This window comes from Cyprinodon tularosa, unplaced genomic scaffold, assembly GCF_016077235.1.
Source record: "Cyprinodon tularosa strain WSP-4 unplaced genomic scaffold, ASM1607723v1 ctg126, whole genome shotgun sequence".
In the NCBI taxonomy this organism is placed as follows: Eukaryota; Metazoa; Chordata; class Actinopteri; order Cyprinodontiformes; family Cyprinodontidae; genus Cyprinodon; species Cyprinodon tularosa.
The window spans coordinates 439,471-460,588 of record NW_024038070.1 but is presented as its reverse complement, the minus strand read 5'-3'; the positions used below and the strand labels follow the sequence as shown (position 1 = coordinate 460,588).

Genomic DNA, 21,118 nt, shown 5'->3' with positions numbered 1-21,118 from the left:
GCTGTCTTGCAGCAAGAAGGTTCAGGGTTTGACTCCCGGCCGGGGTCTTTCTGCATGAAGTATGCATGTTGTCCCTGAGCATGGGTTGGTTCTCTCCTTCTTCCTTCCTCCACAGTCCAAAAACATGACTGTTAGGTTAATGGATTCTCTAAATTCGCCTTCGGTGTATGTGTGTGAATGGATGTTTGTCTCTGTGTTGCCCTGCGATGGACTGGCGAGCTGTCCAGGGTGTACCCTGACTCTCGCCCATTAACAGCAGGAGATAGGCAACAGCACCCCTTGCGAACCCAGCAGGGATAAGCTTGACGGAAAATGGATAGAAGGGATGTCTCTTACAATGAACGATACTCTAATATCTTAGGTATACTAATTGGGCAAACTTTGATTAAACTTAACTTTATTATTGTAACTGTTTGCAGAACCGAATAATACCACAAAGGATGTGGACATAATAAGAAAATCCAGCTCACAACTCACTATATGATTAATAAACTGGATAAATTAGAATACATTTATATTTATTTATACTAATCTCGGTATATGAGTGTAGTGCAATTCTAATTTGAGTCTGAACATGTATGACTTTCTAGATCTGTGCCTGATCCTCTGTCAGCTTCATTCCACCTGGCAAATTTTTACCCTGAATAGACACCAGATGTGTTGTGCAGAGTTGTGTGTGGGTAGATGTGTGCGCTATTGGGCCTAATATTTATTGTAGCACTCCATTCAGTAATAGATTCCTGCATCCTGCTGAACCAAACTAAATCCATCAGACCATCTGACTGAATGCTATTGTAATCATTCAAATGGCATGTGACATTGTAAGTGAAGAGGTTTGGAAGTGGTTGACAGGAAGTATGGGAATCAGAAGAGAATTGGCTTCAAAGATTTGATAATGTACACTTTAGTCTGCTGCAGAACATTTTTCTAGGATAAAATTATTTTCTTTTAAAAAAATCAACCATATTAAATCTGCTATCACCCTGAAAGTAATCCTGTTCTGTAACAAATTATACTTGCATTGTGAGGTACTTTACTGCCATCTTGTGGACACAATTACTGATTTCAAAAAGTACCAACAACCTTGGTTTCTGCCAAGCAGTCCAAACAGAGGAAGGAAGGAAGGAAGGAAGGAAGGAAGGAAGGAAGGAAGGAAGGAAGGAAGGAAGGAAGGAAGGAAGGAAGGAAGGAAGGAAGGAAGGAAGGAAGGAAGGAAGGAAGGAAGGAAGGAAGGAAGGAAGGAAGGAAGGAAGGAAGGGCATCCTAGGCTGTGTGTTTGGGGTCATTGTCTTGCTAAAATGATTTCATCTTCGTCATCTTCGTCACCCAAACCTTTCTGTTGGTATGGTGTTTTTAGGGTGATGTGCAGTGCCATTTGACCTTCAAACATGATATGTATTATGGCATCCATAAAGTTCAATTTAGACTACATTCTCCAAGACACCTTTTTATTCACCATCATTTGCATTGACAAGGGGCAGAATTGCTTTCTAATTACAGAGATTTCGGCTGGTTTCTTGGCTTTCCATGCCTTTTTGTAGTTTCCTTTCTTCAAATGTTCAATACTTTTTCTCTGTGCCATTCTTTACAAATAACTGATAATTTCTGGACAACTATGGTTTAATTTCTTGGCATGTGTTTATTGTCAATAGCATCGCTATAAATATATTTACTTAGTTATTTTATATTTAATAGTTATTTTATGCACTGTGTATATACATATATATATATATATATATATATATATATATATATATATATATATATATATATATATATATATATATATCTTTTAGTTAGCACTTTACTTACCTGCTCAGAAGAACATTTGACAAATTACATGTGATTCCAGAGTCCCTTTGCTACAGATGTTTACTTTTTTAAGCTTTTTTCTCCCTGTTTTTTTGGGCTTGATTTTAATTAATCTAATTAAATTTTACACAAATATTTATAAGCTCTGTCATGGATCTACTAGGATTTGGCAATACCTGAGCTCCATGTCAGCTGTTATTCCTATAGGTGCAAAAGCTTTCGATATCAACGTTGGCCTGATAACCAGAGATACATTTATATCTTTTGAAGCTATCAAAATGTATATGAAAGATACTTATGTACTTTTTTTTAATACAAAATCAGTACTGTTAGTATGCATCTCTCTATACATTCTGCGGAGAGAATTGTAGCTATGACTGTTAAGTATTTAATTAAGTCATAGCAAAAACATTTAAAACCCTAACTTCTAATATTTAGTTAAAACATATTTTGCAAGGTTTTGAAGCAATTTGATTTTTACATACTAGTCAGTAGCTTGGCTACTGCGGAAGAAAGAAAAACAGGATTTGACAAAAAAAAAGTTTTTTTTATTAATGTTCTCTTTTAACTAATGTTTTTTAATGTGTGAATGTCTTTGTGACTTTGTGAATTTCCTCTCTGGATTCTACTTTTATCAGTTCTTTATCTCTGACTGTGCTCCCTATCTGTACCTGCAACTGCTGTATTATTATAGTCTATATGGCAGGTTGCCTAGTTGGTGGTCTCCAAGTGAACTTGATACTGAAATCAGCAGCCAGCTGTGATTGGAAGAACATCAAGGAGGCTGTGTGGAGTTCAGTCTGGAGGGCAGCCAGTTACTTAACACTTGTCAACAGCTCTAATGAAAGTGACCCTTTTCTCTGTGGCCTCTTTTTCATTAGCAGGGTCAAAGTTCATCCCCCAAGTATGGGTGTCTGTCGCTCCAAGGAGGCAAACGGTTGAGGAAACAAGCTCAAGAACAGGTTTTGTCAATATAACGCCAGGGGGGGAAGGGAGACATCATGCTTTGGTTAGTGCATGCTTCATATATGATAAGCTGGTCCTTCAGACAGATTTTTAATTAATTTATGCTAGTGTTGCATCCCAATCTTCTCGGGCAAAATCTTATTATAAAAAAGATGTAGGAATCTATACTGATATCCCTTACAGCCACCTTATGTTTATGTTCTTTTCAACGCTCTGTTTTCTATTATGTCTTCTAAACACAGATGTGAACTGCAGACTGAATGAAAGAAAAAGAATCAGCCAGCGTCCGCTCCTCCTCCCTTTCCCCTTCACCCGGGCCTCTTACAAATGAAAGAGGCCGCACAACGCGAATGGATGGCCGACGGGGTGTGTGCTATGCGAGGGCCCCAGACACAACACAACACACACTGCTCGGCAGGCCACTGCAGCTGGGCTGGAATGCGACCTGTTTTAGACTTTAAATCTAGACAAGAGCCTGAGTGTTTCAGTGTTAAATACAAGAGTGTGGAGGAGGACAGGGTTGGGAGATTGTCTTTAGAAAGCTCAATGGTAATTTGTCCAAGCACTTGAATTGTTTCCCTTATAGCAGAGGAAGGAGTTTACAGAAATGAAGAACCGAGAATGAATTCAGAAACCAAACCTTTTTTATTTTCTAATCTTGGCTATAGAGGGTAAAAAAAAAATGCTCTATAAGTAATTAGATTCATATCCCTCTTTACTGCATATATTCATTTAACACAACTTGAATATAGAGAAAAGGAATAATAAATATTACAAACATAAGTCCATGAACATATTCAGTGTTGTAAATGAAAAACGATTCCAAAAAAATGGAACCTAAGAGCTTATTTGATTCTGGCAGATATTTGAGGCTTTGTTTTGCATTACTGTGGTCTCAAAGGGGTAATTCAGGAATTTTGAGTTAAGGTTTTGTTACCTGCATTAAAAAGTCCTGTGTAATCCTTATTAAGATCCAGATTAGTTTACAATTTCTTCTACACAGTCTATATCAAGACTATGTCTATGTCAAAAGGGGCCCGATTGCAGCATTATTTCACTTTAGGTGCCCTAAAGTGGACCACTACTGTCTTAAAGAATGCTATCCATACTTATTAATAACCCTTTGTCTCACTAGCATGTCCTTAATGCATAGTAAGCAACTTTTATAGCATCTACATACAGTATGAATCTAGACAAGGTGGTCCTAAAGACTATTGTCTAGAATAACAGGGACCCTCACTTAAGTAGCTTCTTCCTGTTATAAGACAACTACAGTCACAAAATTAGTCCCAGTGTTTTTTAAGCAATTTCGAAATATTGTCAATCTGGAGTATGACAAACAGAAGCTGATTATTAACACAGAGAATGGAGGTAGGAGGCGGTATGTCACCAGTGATCTGCATACCAGAGGCAGGACATTTAAAGCATCCTGTCAGAGTAGCTTCCGGATATAAAAGTAAAGAGTTCTTAAAGGTAAACATATTAGAAGAGTCAACGAAATCTCTACACCTATTCAATTATATGCTGCTGCACTATTAATTTGGTAGATACCTTAGTTTAAATGTTCATGAAATAGCATACACTATCACAATGCTTTGAACTTTAATGTTTCCAGAGGTTCTTACCTTGATGTTATTTTAACCCCTCTTCTATGAGCTGTTATCATAACTCTTTGGGATTAACTAAATGAAGACAGTATAGGAGTTTTCTACAGTCAAATGCAAATATGACTATGGACAAAACCTTAATTAAACAGTGCTTCCATGACTACAATTTTTTTTACAACACTGGAACTGGTTTATTATAGTAGAACCTAGGGATGCACGATATAATCGGCCCCCTATCGGTATCGGCCTGTATCGGCCTTAAAACTGAATATCAGACATCGGCCACCCCACCGATATTTAACCCGATATTTGATCAGCTTCTGAGTTTCTAAAGTCTAAAAAAAAAAATACTACTTCTTCTTCTTCCTCAAAGACTTATTTTTTAAAGACTTAAAAACTTCTAAAGACGAGGGAAAAAATATTGATACATTAAAATATCCTAATATCTTCATATGCTGATATATTGCCATTTAAAAACACCATATCAATCTCTTTTACTAATGAAATATTGCTATATGTCATCGTTATGCTACGAAATCCCCCGAAAATTCACAAAATTCTGCCATATTTTTATATGTTGATATATTGACGCGGTATCGATCTATTTTACTAACAAAATCTCACAAGAATTTGCAAAATATCACAAGAGTTTGTAACAGAACGATGAAATATCAAAAATCTATTTGATATCAGCATATGAAAATATATTTGAGTATATTATTTTTCAAAGTGTCAGAAATGGATAATAAAACTGCTATTTTCAATGACTACTTATTTTTGTCCAGCTTTAACATCGGTATCGATATCGGTTATCGGCTACATGAGTTTTAAAATATCGGCATATCGGATATCGGCCAAAATCCCAATATCGTGCATCCCTAGTAGAACCTCATTTTTATGTGGGCCAAACTCAGATGATATTTATCTAGATTTAAATTAAATGAATTTATAGAAGGTAAGATGCTAACTGCCATTAACTTTTTATCAGGACCTCTTTTCAAAAATCCTTAACTATCCCCTTAAGTTGGTAGTTTGGTTGTTCTGTATGAAGAGGTTAAGAGCAGTAATTGTTTTACTAAAAGGTTTTAGCAGTCTATAGCATGGCAGTCTGCAGAAATACTATTTTATGAACTCTTAAACCATATTAGGAGAGAGTCATGTATAGCAGGTAAAATACCGTTCCTAATCTCTTCACAGCCTGCACACGTCAATAAACTCAAACGATCCTTTTATGTGCTAAAGACAGCTGTCACACAGTGAAGACCTAAGATACTCATCAGAACAAAAGATAAGCTTTCCGTATTAAAAATATTACTAAACAAATAATATTAGTGTACAAAAGATTTGTTAAGGTAAAATATTAAATACTTTGCTCAGGGTAAATACTTTTTATAACAGCTTTTCTAAGATCTGTTGATGAAAATTTGACCCAAAAAAAAACACATTTGAAATGCAACATAACTGGCCACCATGCAGACTTGTGAGGTCACAGGAGCTTTAAGTAATTTGAAAAATAAAAACAGAGGAGCTGTACTGCTGGTATTATATCAGGCTGCAGAGAAATCTTTGAGGAAATCACAGGTTTTCTTCTGAACAAACTCTCTTAGCTTTCTGATTCTGCGAGCACTGGATGTACCCACAAAGCTGTCAGGCTGCAGGACGGCCATCCCGTTGTGAACATCCCCCATGATGATCAGCTGCCCGTCAGATATGGTGATGTTAGGACAGGGGCAGTTCCAGTCCATGTTCAGAAGGGTGACTTCCAGCGGTTCCTTGCCAAAGAACCTTAGACCCATTTTCTCATCCTTCAAGATCTCCTCTACGGTCACCAATGCATGCCCTGATTCTTGCTCTTCTGTCAGCTCAGTTACACGGCCGAGGATCACGAAGTCACTCTTGCAGAAGCTGGAGACCATTTTACCTCGAGGCTTGCATGCCTTGCAGTTGTGGTTTTTTGGAAAGGGGCACATCTCTTCACAGGCTTCTTTAGACACAAAGTTGTTCTCATTTCCTCCACAGCCCCCATACACAAAAGACTGGCACTTTTTAAGGGTGGTGCTATAAGCCCAACGGGGCTCATAAGCCTTGCAGGGACCCTGTAGGCTTGGGAGGCTGCAGGGGGCTGCCAGCTCCCCCCCACAGGACAGCATGCATGCTTCATAGGAATCAAAATGGTTTAGGTTTTTATTGCAATTGCTGTAGGTAAAGGTGAAGCAGTTGTTTCTCTTCGGCTCGTAGTACCAGCTTATGCTTTCTTCTCCGCAGTCATCTGTGTCGGGACCCTTGAGGCATTCTGCCGCTGGGAATGGGAGGTTAGTATTATTCCCCTCTGCATTTTTACCCCTCGATTCTTTCTTGAGCACCGCCAAGGGGAAGTGTGATGACACACTTCCCCCGACATTTCTAGCCGTGCATGTGTAGATTCCGGCATCATCAACTTGGGCGTTGTATATGACCAGCTGGCCAATGTTGGTTACCACAATGTTACCTCGTACATGATTGGGTCTCATTATTACATTGTCCTTGCCTTTCATTTGTTTCTCCCAGGTAATTTCTGGTTGTGGCTTCCCGGACACCTCACACAGGAAGCTGGCCGTCTCACCCACAAATACAGTCTGTTTGATTGGTCCATTGTGTATGGCAGGAAGCTGTATGTCAGTTGGAATGGTGGTTTGAAGGGCGGTAGTGGGATGTAACGTGGTCTCCACAGGGATTGGACTTGTGTTTGGCCAGGACAGGTGATACCTGTTGGTATATTAAATGAGATAATAAAAATACAAAGAATATATTTACAGTGTTTTAGAAAGGTATTCATACCCTCCTTAAAGATTTTGTTTTAGGTTTTGTTGGGATTTGTGTATTAGACTAACACAAAGAAGTGCATCATTTTGTGGAGAAATATAAGGATGTGTGGGTTTAATATTTCTCATAAATCAGCATAACTGAAAAAGATAGTCATACATTTGTTTCCAGATGCTTGAGTCTCTGAAGAAGCCCTAATGGTCAGATTATATGTACAGGTCTTTTGGCGTACATCTCAAACAGCTTTCCAATTCTAGAGACAGAAATTTCTGATATTTTTTCCTCACAAAACAGCAGCAGCTGAGTCGGATTGAATGGAGAATCACTGTGAACTGCAAATCAAATGCTTTTACTCATACACTTTGGTCTAATTTATTCCACTGCAGCTTGATGTCCTTCCTATTTTCTCCATTTTCCATTCAATTCTTAGAAGTTTTCTGCTCCCGTTAAAGAAATTGACCACTTCAACATATCATCACTATGTGCCACCATGAAGATAGTGTCTTATGACAATGACATTCCTTCTCACACTGTTTTGTGCAGGGTCAGTTTGACATGATTATTAGTTATCTTGTGAACAGACTCATGAGGTGTGGGCACTTCAGGTGGAGAGCTTTTATTCCACACCTTTAATATTATAGAATAAGGATGTGATTATAATTTGATGTAGTATTCTAAATACCTTCTTCTTCACTATCAGACCTAAGCCTCCATGATGCACTAATAATAAAATCCAAATGATTGCAACAATGCGTTATCGAGGGCTATTACATGTTGTGGTAAGTCATTATGGTGTTTTTTTTTTTGTTGTTGTTTGTTTTTTTTGTCAAACAAAGGCCACACTATGATGGTTATAGCTGTGGGCAGGAAGGATCTCCTGTAGATGTCTGTGTTTCAGTGGGTCTGAAGAAGCCTCTGGAAGAAGGATTTTATTTAGAAATTAAATTCCGGGGGCTATATCCTATAAAAGTGAGCCGAAAAACAAGCTTGCCAGATGTTTCACATTTCTGTTTGCAATAATATTTGGGAAACTATGAATGATCAAATCCAATTTGTTTTTCTATCACATAAAATTTTGCAAAACACTACATTTTTTGACTGCAAAGTGACAAATGTAAAAGAGAAGACATTTAAAATACTTAACATGTTACCTGCAGGTGACCTCAGTGATTGAGACACCCTTGGAGCAGGCCTCTGCGTCCATGTAGCACTTGTTATAATAAGTCATGCCGTCAGACGCACACGTGAAGTGGGGCTCCCGCTCACAGCGGTCTCTGCACTTACAAACAGGCTGGCCATCCCAGATGTCGCACTCAGAGCCTTGCTGGGTGCACATGAACTTGTCGCAGGTGGCGCCCTTTGGCATTCCAATGGGGCCCTTGTTGCCCTTGATGTCTATATAGCGTGCTGCCACACAGCTCTTGTTGCCGCAAACGTTAGGGCAACATTTTTCAAATGCCTCGCAGTCCTGAAGTTAAAAAAGAAAACACAGGTTTTGGATGATTTTTTTTTTTTTTGCCACCTCTGGTAATGATGTTGAAAAAGTGTGTCAGAAAATGGATGGATGGATCATGGATATATATCACAGGCGCAACTTTCTGAAGGACTGGTGTGGACATGTCCCCACCAACTTTGGCTTGGTGGCGACAGTCCCCACCAAATTTCTAAATTAGATTTTGCTGCGTTTGAAGGAGGACATTTACTAATATAGCTGAAAGGATAAACATCCATCGATCAATCCACATTTTTCTGGATGAATTGATGAATGGATGAAACTAAAATTGTGTGCATACTAGGGTAGGGAGGCATGATATATTGCTGTTGGCATCAGAATTGGCTGTTATTCATCCTTTTTATATATACATTAATGCCCAAATACCTATAATACTGTATAAATAGGAAAACAATAGGAAAGCACTGAATAAATATGTTTGAGCTCATTTTTTGGAAAATAAAAACCCTTGAAAGCGTTTGTGTCGAGTAACTGAAGGTCCATCAGCCCCCACCCTAAGAGTGTCCCCAGCAACACCCCAGCAAGTGACACCCTTGATATATATATATATATATATATATATATATATATATATATATATATATATATATATATATATATATATATATATATATATATATATATATATATATATATATATATATATATATATATGCGCCCTAATGTAAAGGAATGCTGTACATATTTTTGAATTCACTGAGAAGAAATCTAAAAATATATATATGTATGTATATGTATGTATATATATATATATATATATACAGGTGCTGGTCATAAAATTAGAATATCATGAAAAAATAGATTGATTTCAGTAATTCCATTTAAAAAGTGAAACTTGTATATTATATTCATACATTACATACAAACTCATATATTTCAGATGTTTATTTTGTTTAATTTTGATGATTACAAATGACAACAAATGAAAATCTCAAATTCATCATATCAGAAAATTAGAATATTACTGAAGACCAATAAAAACAAAGGATTTATAGAAATGTTGGCCAACTGAAAAGTATGAACATGAAAAGTATGAGCATGTACAGCACTCAGTATTTAGTTGGGCCTCCTTTGGCCTGTATTACTGCAGCAATGCGGCGTGGCATGGCGTCGATCAGTCTGTGGCACTGCTCAGGTGTTATGATAGCCCAGGTTGCTCTAATAGTGGCTTTTAGCTCTTCTGAATTGTTGGGTCTGGTGTATTGCATCTTCTTCTTCACAATACCCCATAGATTTTCTATGGGGTTAAGGTCAGGAGAGTTTGCTGGCCAATTAAGAACAGGGATTCCATGGTCCTTCAACCAGGTACTGGTAGCTTTGGCACTGTGTGCAGGTGCCAAGTCCTGTTGGAAAATGAAATCTGCATCTCCAAAAAGTTGGTCAGCTGCAGGAAGCATGAAGTGCTCTAAAACTTCCTGGTATGTGGCTGCGTTGACCCTGGACCTCAGAAAACACAATGGACCAACACCAGCAGATGACATGGCACCCCAAACCATCACTGACTGTGGAAACTTTACACTGGACTTCAAGCAACGTGGATGAAGTGCCTCTCTTCTTTTCCTCCAGACTCTGGGACCTTGATTTCCAAAGGAAATGCAAAATTTACTTTCATCAGAGAACATGACTTTGGACCACTCACCAGCAGTCCAGTCCTGTTTCTCTTTAGCCCAGGCAAGACGCTTCTGACGCTGTCTGTGGTTCAAGAGTGGCTTGACACAAGGAATGCGACAGCAGAAACCCATGTCTTTCATACGTCTGTGTGTGGTGGTTCTTGTAGCACTCACTCCAGCTGCAGTCCACTCTTTGTGAATCTCCCCCACATTTTTGAATGGGTTTTGTTTCACAATCCTCTCCAGGGTGCGGTTATCTCTCTTGCTTGTACACTTTTTTCGACCACATCTTTTCCTTCCCTTCGCCTCTCTATTAATGTGCTTGGACACTGAGCTCTGTGAACAGCCAGCCTCTTTAGCGATGACCTTTTGTGTCTTGCCCTCCTTGTGCAAGGTGTCGATGGTCGTCTTTTGGACAACTGTCAAGTCAGCAGTCTTCCCCATGATTGTGTAGCCTATAGAACTAGACTGAAAGACCATTTAAAGGCTTTTGCAGGTGGTTTGAGTGAATTAGCTGATTAGAGTGTGGCACCAGGGGCCATCAATTTTGAACCTTTTCACAATATTCTAATTTTCTGATATGATGAATTTGAGATTTTCATTTGTTGTCATTTGTAATCATCAAAATTAAACAAAATAAACATCTGAAATATATGAGTTTGTATGTAATGTATGAATATAATATACAAGTTTCACTTTTTAAATGGAATTACTGAAATCAATCTACTTTTTCATGATATTCTAATTTTATGACCAGCACCTGTATATATAGTCATTTTGTTAAACTAAAAGAAGCACTTTTTATGGTGTTAATTATACAAGCAGATTTGGTAATGAAGCAATAATTAAGTAGCTTTCAGCATGTGAACCTGATTATAGAAAGTCTAACATGTAATTTATTTTTGAAATCTTTGGATAGAATATGCATTTGCTTTCGCCTTTACATTATTTTGATTCACGTTTGCTATTCTAATCTCAAAAACTACCGTCAGCCCTTCTATAGAGATTATTACTCATGAAGCGCTCTGCAACACGGGCGCGCTCACCTGGTCGGATTCGCACTCTCGCATGCAGGTGCTCATCGCATCCACCCACAGGTTCGGGTTCAGATCATTGGGACACAGACCTGCGTGGGAGTACACCACCTTTGCCACGGACATCATAGGCATCGCTGTCACACGATAGTCCCCACAGAGGAATACAGTCCAACAATGTCCAAGAACAAACCAGATCCATCGGGGAAACAGCATCCACCACATCTCGATAGTGGAAGTCCTCAATCTTGGTCTTGCAAAAATGCTAAGACGAGAAAAACGCTTAAAACGATCTGAAATCGGTTGAATTAATCTGAAATGTGCGTATCGTGGGTAATGTAGCAGGTTTGGAGCCGATCTGCAGAGTTTTCGGGTTCACTTGTTGCTCCAGCGTGCAGAGAGGGTTCAGTTTAGGACTGAGCGAACCCCCCTAATGACTACATGAATTACAGTGGCCTGTCTGCTTGCACAGAAAACCCCAGCTGAGTTACAGTCATGATCAACTTCATTAAAAAAAGAAAAAAGTCCGCCAACAGTTTGCCTTTTTTTTAACGCTGCAGCCTTAACCCTTAGCAGGCAAAGTCCTTGGAGAAAAAGGCAATATTTAAATATAATATATTTAAAAAATATATAAAAATATATTTTTTTAAATATCTTCACAACAGATGAGTGATTATGATATTATTTTAGATTTCATCCTTAATCAATTCCTTAAAAATAATTTAAAGGCTCTATTTCTCGTTGTTTGATAAATACAAAAAAGAGAGCAGAGAAAGGTGGAGAGGAGAACATGTCTCCAGCAGATGGCTCCAAACTGAATCCACTATTGTATTTAAATTTAATAAAATGTTAAGACATTCATTTGGATCTTATTTGTCATGCTATGTCTCAGACATCCCTTTATTTTCTTTTATGAGAACACGCCCTCTTGCATAGACCAAAAACCTGCTCAGCCCCTGATCACTGGCATACTTGAGTCCAGAATGTTGTAAGTCCATACTTATGGTAGCCTGTTAAACCAGACTAAATGTGAGATTAAATATGTAATTTAGTCTGGCCCCGATGAATGAGACATCGGAAGATTGTTGATGAGAACAACCCGTTGTTTGCGTTGTGATTGGGCCAATTCTAGGGCCTGGGGCATTGATTGAGGCTAGACCAAACTCAAAGGCAAAAATGATTTTGGCCGCTGGTGGGTGGGGCTAGTTTACTACGCTATACTTAGGGTGTAATTTTATTTTTAAGATTCAGAATTTCGAAGCCTCTAGACTTAAAACAAACAAACAAAAAATAACCCCCAATATGTTGATCATTCAACTAGGACCTGGTCGCGCATTCCAGAGTTCAACATCAAATATGTCTGCACCCGTACAGAATGTAATGAATGTTGCCCTTTAAATGAAATGATCGAAACAGCTAAGCTCCTCTGAGGGTTTGTATCTAATCCAATCAATAGAGAGAGAAAAATAGAAACAATAAATTAGCTTTCCAACTTCAAGTCTCAAAGAAGGGTGTGATGTTGCTTATAGCTCTAAGCAAGGATATGCAAGGAAAGTCAAATGCAGCATTATACCTACATATTTATATGCAAACCCAAATGGATGGATTTATGGTAGACTTTAGTTCCTCAGTTTCAATATGTCTGAAAAAACAAAAACAAGCAAACATGGAATTATTCTTTCCAATAAGTAAAAACATCTTTAAAAGTCCTAAAAATCCTTTTAAGGAATGCATTTTTCATGTCAGTCAGTGGTGTTCAGCATTGCAGAGAAGATGTTGGTTTTGCCCCTTTTAAACAAGATGATTGACCAACAAAACAAAATTGTCACTCTGTATTAGCGTAAAGCATGGTAAATATTGCAGTGTCCTTACTTGAAATACTTGAAACCTATACCACTTACAATATTACCACTAGAGCAGGATTTTTGACAATGATAGATTTCCATACACAGTAGTACATTTGTATGTGAACAGAAACTCATTGCTAATTTATCAATTTTTAGTGGCTATGCAGTACAGCTGCGTTTTTATTTCTGAAGTTTGTCTGATTTCATTGAAACCTGCTACAGAAAGTATCAACTTTAAGTATAAAAGTAGCCTATAGTACTACAGACACCATCTGCTGAGAGCACAATATTGACATGCAAGGAGTCACAAGTAGTGCAGACAACTTGAAGTCATGCTGTTAATAGCGGTGTTGTTCCACAAAATGTGATTCCGGGAAGAGAAAGCTTCAAAACAAACAGCTGGCGGTGAATCCCTCAGCTTTTTTTTTTTTTTTTTTAACAAAACAAAAGATAAATACGTTTAAAAAAAACTTTTTTATATATGTGCGGTATAACAGATAAGATTATCTTAAAGGCTCATTTAAAATATGTATTTGTATTAGGGAAGAAAAAATGTTGATCCTATTAAGAAACAAAAGTGAGTTCAATTTCACAAGATAAATCCAGGTCTAATAACAACTGGAGCTTAAGAATCAAGTAATAATTTAAATAGCACCTAAATAAAAATATAGTCAATGGTCTCTGTCAGTCTTTAAGGGGTCAAAAATCTATTTGGGTTTTCAGTAAATTCTCTTTAAAGGCTATTACCCACAAAAAGAAAAACATGAAACAGCATTTAACCTTCCCAAGAGTCCTGACTTTCTGAAATGGCTCCTAAGCCAGAATAGCACCAAAGGCAGAATTTCACCTATTACCTTTTGTAGTGTCACATGGGAGATTACATCAGTCTCACTCAGCGGGTCGTCACACTGACAACATCATCTGCAGGCCTCACTTGATTGAACAAGACTGACCAAAAATGGCAACCATAGGTAGATTGCAAAGAAAAATAAAATAAATAAACTAAGAGAAATCAAAGTAAAAGCTCATACACACCCAACTCTACTGCTGCACCCTAAATGCACCAGAGAGCGTTATCACAGATCCTTCCTCCCGGCAGCTTTAAGACTTTTTAACCACCACTGTTCCCAACAACCTCAATAAGTTATGTTCATGCTGATTTTTCAGTTTCTGTCTTAGTCACTTAAATAACATGCTGCTGTCATTTAATTTTTTTTCTTTGCACATCTCTGGTTTTGCTACTTTTTTTCACCATATCAATTACTGTAAAATATGTGCACAGCTGTTATTGATTTTTTTACTCTCCAGATACAGAGTATTATATTATAAAAAACACTGTAAAGTACAATACTATTGTTGTTTCATTTTCCTACCAGTTATTTTTATACACTTTTCTAAGGTGTACATTGTGTGTTTGCAGCATTGCTCTTTAATATTTATTATCCTTATTGGAGAAAAGCATTTTGTATTTACTGATATAACAAATTGTTTTATAGTTTAAAACATAGCATGAAAGATACTATGAGGGAAACCAGTGAGAGGATGGAAAAGACATTTAAATGTATGTTAATGTTTTTAAGTTAAAAACTTGTTAGTGCGTTTATGAAGGGTTACAGTTGAACATATGGATTCTGTGCTTCCCAAGCCGATCCCCTGCTGCGTCTAATGAGGCCCAGAGCTGTTCAGACCAAACCCTGCCGTCTCTGTCTGGTCCCTGTTGTCTGTGAGGAAATTTACATTTAAACAGACTACACATCTATAGATATTAAAAGGAAATATGGGAACTACAGCAAAGATGGTGACGTCTATTTATCTTGCAGCTAATTCAAATCACTAATTATTACTAATATTCTGTTACAGGAGAGTGGGCATGCTCACAAACATACAAGTTTAATTGGTTTCAAATGTGCAAACAGTCAAGCTGTGTTTTCACTTTATGCTCACCAACTTGTCCCCCACAACCGTTAGGCCCCCCACCCTATACCCTCACCCCTCAAGAGTCTTGAGCTGGGAATGCAGGGTCTTGAGTCAAGACCCTGCATTCCCAGCATTGTCAGCACTGAGGCTAAAGGGGATGTAGCATATTGAATCAAGCTACATGCAGGACCCCACACAGGGGCCACTCTGTCAGCCTTCAGTCATGCATTGTCTGAAATCAGACCTTGACTTTGACCTTCTTTCTTGCAGACTTACCATGTTTGTGAGCCACAGCAGCTCAAACAGTAAGTATATTCAGAGTTTATTGCAGTTTCATGATGCGGAATAATATGTGGTTAAAATATCTGTTCAAGGATCTCTCATTTACAGCACCATGAAAAAAACTACTGTGCTCCCTGAGCTGGGTTTTGACATTCTGCAGGCACAAGCCATGACATATTGGTTCTAGATTTTAGGAAATGGACCAGCACAAGTCAGTGCATACAAAAAGGAAAACGCTACAGTTTTTTCTTTCTTTTTTTTACAAATAAAATATGAAGATGCATTTCTTTTGAGCCCCAACACCTCAATAAACTGTAACTGTTTCTTTTTACTGTGGTGCTCTCAATCAGCTTTGCCCTTCTAGACACAGATTTTTTTTTCTGATCAAATAAAAAGCATAACATAAATATGTTTTGATCTAAATCTATATTTTGTAGTCCTGTATGCATGTTTCCTATCCTGCAGGAAGGCCACCTCCCTCCCATGCCTCGAATATTTTAGTGTCTGAAAGGTTTTCCTCGATTAACTTGCTCTATCTATCTTCCTGTCAGCTTCGACCCAAACAAACTAAAGCACCCCCCACAGCAAGATGCTGCCACCATGGTAATGAGATGCTACAGATAAACCTGTGCATGTAAGCCAACAAGTTCAATTTTAATGTCTTATAGCGGAGGTCTTCAACAGGGTGTCTGCAACCCCTAGGGGGTACACGGAGGTATTGCATAGGAGTCGTGAAAGTTTTGGTTGATTAGACTTTTTTTTTTATTTCCCCCCTGCAATTTTCCCACTAATTGAAATGTCTTTAAATACACATTAACATGAATTCAACAAACTGTTGTAAACAGATAAATGGAGGCAGAAGATCATCAATGCACACTTTCAGCAACACACAGGGGCTATTTCAAGCTGGGCACCGTTTCATTCACAAAACCTGTCCCATCAACCATCCATCAACCATTCCTAAGTGAGACCACTCACCATGGATAAACTATCCATCAAAAGTTACCACTGCAAAAAATCTAAATCTAGATAAGTATTTTTTTCTTAAAATAAGTGCATTTGTTCATGAACGATGAGGTAAAAGCGACATTTTGCCAATGTAACAAGACAATTTACACTTAAAATAAGAAAACACAATTGCATTGTCTTATTACAAGTGCATATTATCTAATTATCTTATTTTAACGGTAAAATTACCCATTCCATTGGCAAACTATCTCATTTACCTACTCAAATTAAGGGTGAATACACTTAATTTAAGAATTTTTTACTTACAGTATTTCTAGATTGTTTTTGCAGTGCAACTGCTCAGTCACAGTCAGTAGGGGGTGTAATGGGACAGGCCCTTCACCAGAAAACCCTACCTTCTCTAAAAGTAAGTAATTTTAGCCTATATCAAAGCAAAAAGTTGTATAAAGTTAAAATTCAAGCATTAAGCAGGTCAGAGTTAAAGGCAAATGATGGACATACTGTAACTGACCACAAAGCTGTCTGTTCCCAAAACTCTTTCGGCGTCTCTATAACTTATCAAGCTAATTAATCGAGCATAGTCCACCCCCCGCCCGCAGACACAAAAATCAACTTAACTACGTACTTCATTCCCCTTTGCCTATTATTTTATTCAATAATCTGCTGTTTACAGAATTTTTTATTTTGTTTTGCCCTCAAAACAAATGTTAGATGACTTCACTTCATCAATGTGGTTAGACTTGGTCTCCAAATGACAAACTGTGAACTTTTTTTAGGGTTAAAGTCATTTATGATGTCTTTAAAGTCTAATTTCTTGGCAAGCTCATGCTCTATAGACAGCATTGCCAGACCATTGAACCTTTCCTGGGTCGTCCAAGAGCCCAGGCAGTTTTTATTATTATTTTAATTTTACTGAAGGCCTGCTCTCTTCCAGCCAGTCACAGGTAGAGATAGGAAAATATGTTTCAGGTTCCAATAGCAATGTTTGTGTGCACAGTTTCTTTAATGCCTTGGAAATCTGTCATAAAACTCTTTGTTTTTTATGTTGGATATTTTCATTCCATCTATTGAATTTATTGCACTTGTTGATCTTTTCTCCACTTGATAGGAGAACAGCAAGCGAGGCAGAAAAAATACGGCATTTTTTCAACTACTGTATATTAGCCGGTCCCTAACAATTTTCCCCGTCCATTGTGGGAGGTAGAATTGGTTAGATAATTTGGAAATTCTCTGCCCTCTTAATCTGCTGGCAGTTCATTTGCCATCTCTAACAATGGCTTCTTTTTTTCCATTAAATGCACAACATTCACCCGATCAGAATCAGTCATTTTTGCTGGCCGAATCAACAACATTGAGTAAAAAATTCCCGTGGCGCCAAGATGGGTCCACTGTTTTTTTGAATGGGGGCACAGAAAGAAGAATGAAAAAAAAAGAAGATGTAATAAAACTAATAAAATATACTCCTGTTTTGAGACACTGCAATTAGGCCAATCTGCAATGATGTTGAAGTACTGACTGCTTTTTACTTCTTCAATTAGTTCAGAACGGACCATTTTTGCCAAACAATTCAGAACGTAATTCTTAATTGTCTTGCTTGTGTACTTTGCGTTGTGAATGGCTGTTAGTCTGTATTTAACAACTGCATTGTGATTTGCAACTGTTTCCAGAATTTCCCTGAAATTTCCTCTGTTATTTGATTACTCAGATTCATTGTGTCCACTCTATGCTATGTTTTGTCCAGCTGTGAATTATTTTAATATACTGGTTGTTTTCTTTTACCTGTTTACTGTGTTCCTGGTGAAACATATTTTCCTATGTTTTTTCTAGCTTTCACAGCCCTTTGGTAGTCCCTCCATGCTATATTTGTTTGCTCATGCTTATCAGATTTCGCATGTATTGAAAACCCTCCGTCTTTTTGTTGCTTTTTTCCAATTCCCAAAGCCTGAACCCACCTTTCTTTATAGATGTTTGACTAACTGACTGTGACTAACTGTATGTGCTCTCTTTTATCCTCTGTCCTTCCTGATCTCCTAAATATGAAATATTGTCTTATACTTATGAGTAATTACGAGATAAAATCTCCTTATATTGAGATCAGGATCTCATAATTGCGAGAACGGGGAAAGGTGACGTCATTTGTCCTAGTAAGAATTACATTTCAGATATCTGAAATGTTTATTTTAGATAGGAAGAATACTATTAAATATATCTGAAATACAAACAAATATATAATAAAACGGCCAACTAAAATAAGTAAAGATTTATAGATATCTGAAATTAATTTGTAGAAATCCAGAATGTTTATTTCAGACAGGAGTAATGTCATTTCGGATGTCTTAAAGTACCGGCCAAATACACATAAATGGAGAAAAGTGACGTCATTTGTCCTAGTAAGAATTACAGTTCAAATATCTGAAAGGACATTAAAGATATCTGAAATACAAACAAATATATGTTAAAATGACCACCTAAAATAAGTAAAGATTCGTAGACATCTTAAATGTAGGTCTTACTAGTATAAATTTGATTCCAGAGAACTTAAATTTTTATTTCTACTGGTAGAAATGTAATTAGTGATATCTAAAATATGATTCTGACTAGGAGTATCGTAATTATGACTAGGAAGAATGCTTTAGCCCTATCTATAATAGAAATGTGAAGTGGTCTAGTTTTGAAACTTCATGTAGTTTTAGGGCTAGACCACTTCTAGTCTATCTTGTTTTTTCAAACCTTTGTGCGGTTTGGTCTCTCTTGACACAAAGTGCTCCACTTCCAAGGCTAAAGAAATGTTTGCTTGGGCATTGTAAAAATGACCCCTTCATTCCCTATTATTATCTGCTTCTTTTCAAATTAATTCGTCAAATTGTGTCGACAAGTTTTTTTTTCTTTTTCCTTAAAGTTAATCCAGTTATATGACATATATAGATCTAAATATTTTTCTCAAAATTATAGTTTTCTTGTATAAAGCATAATCCAAATTGATAGATTTTTTATTCAAGCTTAATTTTCTGCAATAAGTAGGTTTATATTCTTAGAATGGCCCACACATGGACAGCTCTTGAGGATCCCGCCTGTCTTGGAGGTGTGTGAAGACAATGAAGGAGTTATGGCCAGTCATGTTAAGCTTATTACAAGTTTCTCATTTCCAAACAAAGGAGAGGGACACGTCCAGTCTCAGCAGGACTCCGCTTATCCCCCAGCTTAGTCTAGACATGCAACAGCACACAGCAAGGCCGGTAGACCCATAGTTTTTCATGAGGGAAGATTTTGGGTCCTCTGTGTAGATTTTGTATTATTTGTGCCCTGCAGACTGCAGTGCCTGGACATCTGGTCACCCATTGAACACAAATAGAGCAGTGACTATGTGACTGAAAGGAAGGAGGTGTTTGTGTAATTTAAATCAGAGATGGAACATAACAAAACCTCATGTTCAGTAAGATCATTACATAATAACACAACAGTGGTTTGCTATGCAAATGCATGCCGTTAATCTCCAGTCAGCTGTTCGAGAACTGTGTCCTTACTTAACTAAAACTCTGTAGTGCTGTAAAAATATAGCACTTTGTAAAGAGTTATTCGAATATAAACTAGATCTTCTGGTAGAATAGAAGGGGAAAAAACAAGCTATAAAAAAAACAGAAGTATTCTATACGATGTTATACAATGGCTTAGCAGCATGAAAACAGAGACATGGTTGATTCAACATGAAGGATGAGGAAAAAGTGCTTCATTTAACATGCTTTATCAAAGAACAGTTAGAAGTTTCCAGAACAAAAACACCATTATAACAGTGCCTATTGTTAGATTATTTGTACACAGGTACATGTATACAGGTCCTATTGCATATAAAAATATCACTCTGGATGCATAGGTATTTCCCCCAGTCCGGTGGGCAAATTGAGATAATCGTCTTAGTGTCTTGGTTTTTGTTCAAAAGAGAACCTTTCACTGAACCTTTCAAACTGTTCTCTGGTTTTCAAACAACGGGAATCCAACAAATACAAACATAGGCATCCCTTTTCACACACTTCACTCAGGGAACAATGTCTGTCCGGGTTTACATCTGCTTCATTGTTTCAAGCTTCAGTTCGTCATCACTCAAGGCACGACTCCTTAGGTTGTCCTGCTCTTTTGACTGAAAGAAATTCCTCTTCCTTCACATTGCAGTTCAGAAAAAGCCTTTCAGTAATTTTCCATCATCGGTGGGGAAACCCGTGGACAACAGATTTTTTTTTTTTTTTAAGCAGGTACCTTACCAGTGCCTAACCTAGTTAAAACACTCACACATTACCTAAAACCAAATTAAAAAGGAGTTAGAGGCTCAAGTATACTCAGAGCAAGAAACTCTCACCATAAGGTAAGACTTTGATTGTAAGACATGTTTAGTGTCTACTTCATCGAGGAGTCCCAGTAAAATGTTAACATAAGCAGCGTAGACGACACCGCCACCTAACATAAGCCTCTGCAGAAAATATGTATTTTAGTCAAAGAGTTATTTTTTTTTAAATTGTCAAGCTATAAAAAAGTGTCAAAGGCAAATGTTATTTTCCAAATAATAATTTAAAGAAAAAGGAATCACACTGTGGCTTTGAATAGCAAACCGTAGCCTTGTAATATAATATTCTGGTCTTTAACTATTACATTAAAAACGACTTATCTCTCCATTTTTCTTTTCCATCGGAAAGGAAAAAAAATAAAACAAAGCTACATTCCTATAAAGCAGTGATACGTTGGTGAAATTGATGTCTGGCTGGTTCAG

At 37.4% G+C, this 21,118-nt stretch overlaps 1 protein-coding gene across 1 annotated transcript; it reads right to left on the bottom strand.

Annotated features, from left to right (window-relative positions):
* Positions 1 to 5,374: 5,374 nt before the first annotated feature.
* On the bottom strand, positions 5,375 to 11,838 carry wfikkn2a (info WAP, follistatin/kazal, immunoglobulin, kunitz and netrin domain containing 2a). Its single transcript, XM_038276623.1, has 3 exons — positions 11,357 to 11,838; positions 8,339 to 8,655; positions 5,375 to 7,130 (listed from the first exon to the last, which is right to left on the bottom strand). The coding sequence occupies exons 1-3, from the start codon at positions 11,567 to 11,569 to the stop codon at positions 5,933 to 5,935; spliced, it is 1,728 nt and encodes a 575-aa protein (XP_038132551.1). The 5' UTR covers positions 11,570 to 11,838; the 3' UTR covers positions 5,375 to 5,932.
* Positions 11,839 to 21,118: the final 9,280 nt, after the last annotated feature.

What these genes read in the sequence shown, in the direction of transcription:
- wfikkn2a (XM_038276623.1), bottom strand. Translation starts at nt 11,569, where the DNA reads ATGTGGTGGATGCTGTTTCCCCGATGGATCTGGTTTGTTCTTGGACAT. An exon ending in GAGAGTGCGAATCCGACCAG is followed by an intron (nt 8,656 to 11,356) that starts GTGAGCGCGCCC and finishes TTTTAACTTCAG; the next exon opens with GACTGCGAGGCATTTGAAAA. An exon ending in ATCACTGAGGTCACCTGCAG is followed by an intron (nt 7,131 to 8,338) that starts GTAACATGTTAA and finishes ATATACCAACAG; the next exon opens with GTATCACCTGTCCTGGCCAA.